The sequence below is a fragment of the Acipenser ruthenus genome, unplaced genomic scaffold, assembly GCF_902713425.1.
Source record: "Acipenser ruthenus unplaced genomic scaffold, fAciRut3.2 maternal haplotype, whole genome shotgun sequence".
In the NCBI taxonomy this organism is placed as follows: domain Eukaryota; kingdom Metazoa; phylum Chordata; class Actinopteri; order Acipenseriformes; family Acipenseridae; genus Acipenser; species Acipenser ruthenus.
The window spans coordinates 17,501-20,000 of NW_026708512.1; the positions used below are offsets into that span (position 1 = coordinate 17,501).

General features: G+C 47.2%; 1 protein-coding gene across 1 annotated transcript in view; it reads left to right on the plus strand.

The window, feature by feature from the left end:
• LOC131733788 (nitric oxide synthase-interacting protein-like) overlaps positions 1–2,500 on the plus strand; it is a 7,436-nt gene that overhangs the window by 3,926 nt on the left and 1,010 nt on the right. Inside the window, 8 exon segments of the mRNA XM_059021251.1 lie at positions 140–250; positions 252–303; positions 475–521; positions 597–668; positions 888–899; positions 901–963; positions 965–1,077; positions 2,362–2,470. Coding sequence (XP_058877234.1) covers positions 140–250; positions 252–303; positions 475–521; positions 597–668; positions 888–899; positions 901–963; positions 965–1,077; positions 2,362–2,470 — 579 coding nt within the window.

Genomic DNA, 2,500 nt, shown 5'->3' on the forward strand with positions numbered 1-2,500 from the left:
CCTTCATCAGAGTCCCTGAAACTAAACTGAGTCAAGCAGACCCGCTCTAGAACCTTCATCAGAGTCCCTGAAACTAAACTGAGTCGAGCAGACCAGCTCTGGTTTGGGGCTCACTGTGACTCCTCCCCCTCTCTCTCAGGCCTATGAGAAGCAGCTGAAGGCGGAGGGGGAGGAGTTGAAAACTCTCTCCAGAGCCGCGAAGGAGTCTCGGGTTCAAAACTTCCTGAAGAAAGAGGGGAGCATCGTCACCAAAACCACTGAACCCCTTCAAGACAGGTGAGAGGAGAGGAGAGAGGGAGAGGAAAGGAGAGGAGAGGGAGAGGAGAGGGAGAGGGTGTCAGAGATAGTGTGTGTGTATCATTGTCTTTTTGCATGATATCTTTATCAAGTTTTATAGGAAACTCAATCTCTCCCCTCCTCTCACCCCTCCTCTCTTTCCTCCCCCTCTCTCCTCTCTCCTCTCCTCTCTCCTCTCAGACTCCTCCTCCTCCTCTGGTCCCAGTTGTAGCTCCAGCTCCTCTGCTGGTTCTCTGGTTACTCCAGTACTCCCAGTACTCCCAGCAGCAGCAGCGATGGTGGCTCCTCGGAGCTGAAAGACAAGCAGCTTCCCAGCTTCTGGATTCCCATCACTGACCCCCGAGGCAAAGCCGAGTGCCGTCAAGAAACCAGTAAGAGAGGGGGAGGGGAGAGGAGAGGTGGGATAGGAGAGGGAGGAGAGGAGATTATAATGATATTATCAATTTATTTCTCTCTCCTCTCTCCTCTCCCTTCTCTCCTCTCTCTCCCCTCCTCTCTCTCCTCTCCTCTCTCCTCTCTCCTCTCTCCTCTCTCCTCTCCTCTCTCCTCTCTCTCCTGTCTCTCTCTCTCCTGTCTCTCTCTCCTCTCAGGTGAAGACCGTGTTTTTGTCCCATGTCGGGGCGTCCCCTGCGTTTGAAAGATCTGACTCCAGTGCGGTTCACCGCGTCTCGACCCGTCTCTGTCCCGCGTGTCTCTGATCACGCGGCAGGACCGCTATGTGTGCGCCGTGACGAGAGACGTGCTCGGAAACGCCGTGCCCTGCGCCGTGCTGAGACCCTCGTGAGAGAATCCGCAATACTGAAGCTTCATCAATACAGGAATCATTATCAATACTGTAGCTTCATCAATACTGTAGCTTCATCAATACAGGAATCATTATCAATACTGTAGCTTCATCAATACAAGAATCATTATCAATACTGTAGCTTCATCAATACAAGAATCATTATCAATACTGTAGCTTCATCAATACAAGAATCATTATCAATACTGTAGCTTCATCAATACAGGAATCATTATCAATACTGTAGCTTCATCAATACAGGAATCATTATCAATACTGTAGCTTCATCAATACTGTAGCATCATCAATACTGAAGCTTCATCAATACAGGAATCATTATCAATACTGTAGCTTCATCAATACAGGAATCATTATCAATACTGTAGCTTCATCAATACAGGATCATTATCAATACTGTAGCTTCATCAATACTGAAGCTTCATCAATACAGGAATCATTATCAATACTGTAGCTTCATCAATACAGGAATCATTATCAATACTGTAGCTTCATCAATACTGTAGCATCATCAATACAGGAATCATTATCAATACTGTAGCTTCATCAATACTGTAGCATCATCAATACAGGAATCATTATCAATACTGTAGCTTCATCAATACTGTAGCTTCATCAATACAGGAATCATTATCAATACTGTAGCATCATCAATACTGAAGCTTCATCAATACAGGAATCATTATCAATACTGTAGCTTCATCAATACAGGAATCATTATCAATACTGTAGCTTCATCAATACAGGAATCATTATCAATACTGTAGCTTTCATCAATACTGTAGCATCATCAATACAGGAATCATTATCAATACTGTAGCTTCATCAATACTGTAGCATCATCAATACAGGAATTATCAATACTATAACTACTCCTCTCTTCTCTCTCCTCCCCTCTCCTCTCCTCTCTCCTCTCTCCTCTCTCCTCTCTCCTCTCCCTCTCCTCTCTCTCCCCTCTCCTCTCCCCTCTCCTCTCTCCTCTCCTCTCCTCTCTCTCCTCTCTCCTCTCTTCTCTCTCCTCCTCTCCTCTCCTCTCTCCTCTCTCCTCTCCTCTCTCCTCTCCTCTCTCTCTCCTCTCTCCTCTCTCCTCTCCTCTCTCCTCTCTCCCCTCTCCTCTCCTCTCCTCTCTCCTCTCTCCTCTCCTCTCTCCTCTCCTCTCTCTCCTCTCTCCTCTCCTCTCCTCTCTCTCCTCTCCTCTCTCCTCTCCTCTCCTGTCTCCTCTCTCTCCTCTCTCCTCTCTCCTCTCTCCTCTCCTCTCTCAGGGGTGCTGTGGTGACGCTGGAATGTGTTGAGAAGTTGATTCGTAAAGACATGCTGGACCCTGTGAGCGGAGCCAAGCTGAGAGACAGTGACATCATCGTCCTGCAGAGAGTGAGAGTCTGTGTGTCTGTCTGAGAGTCA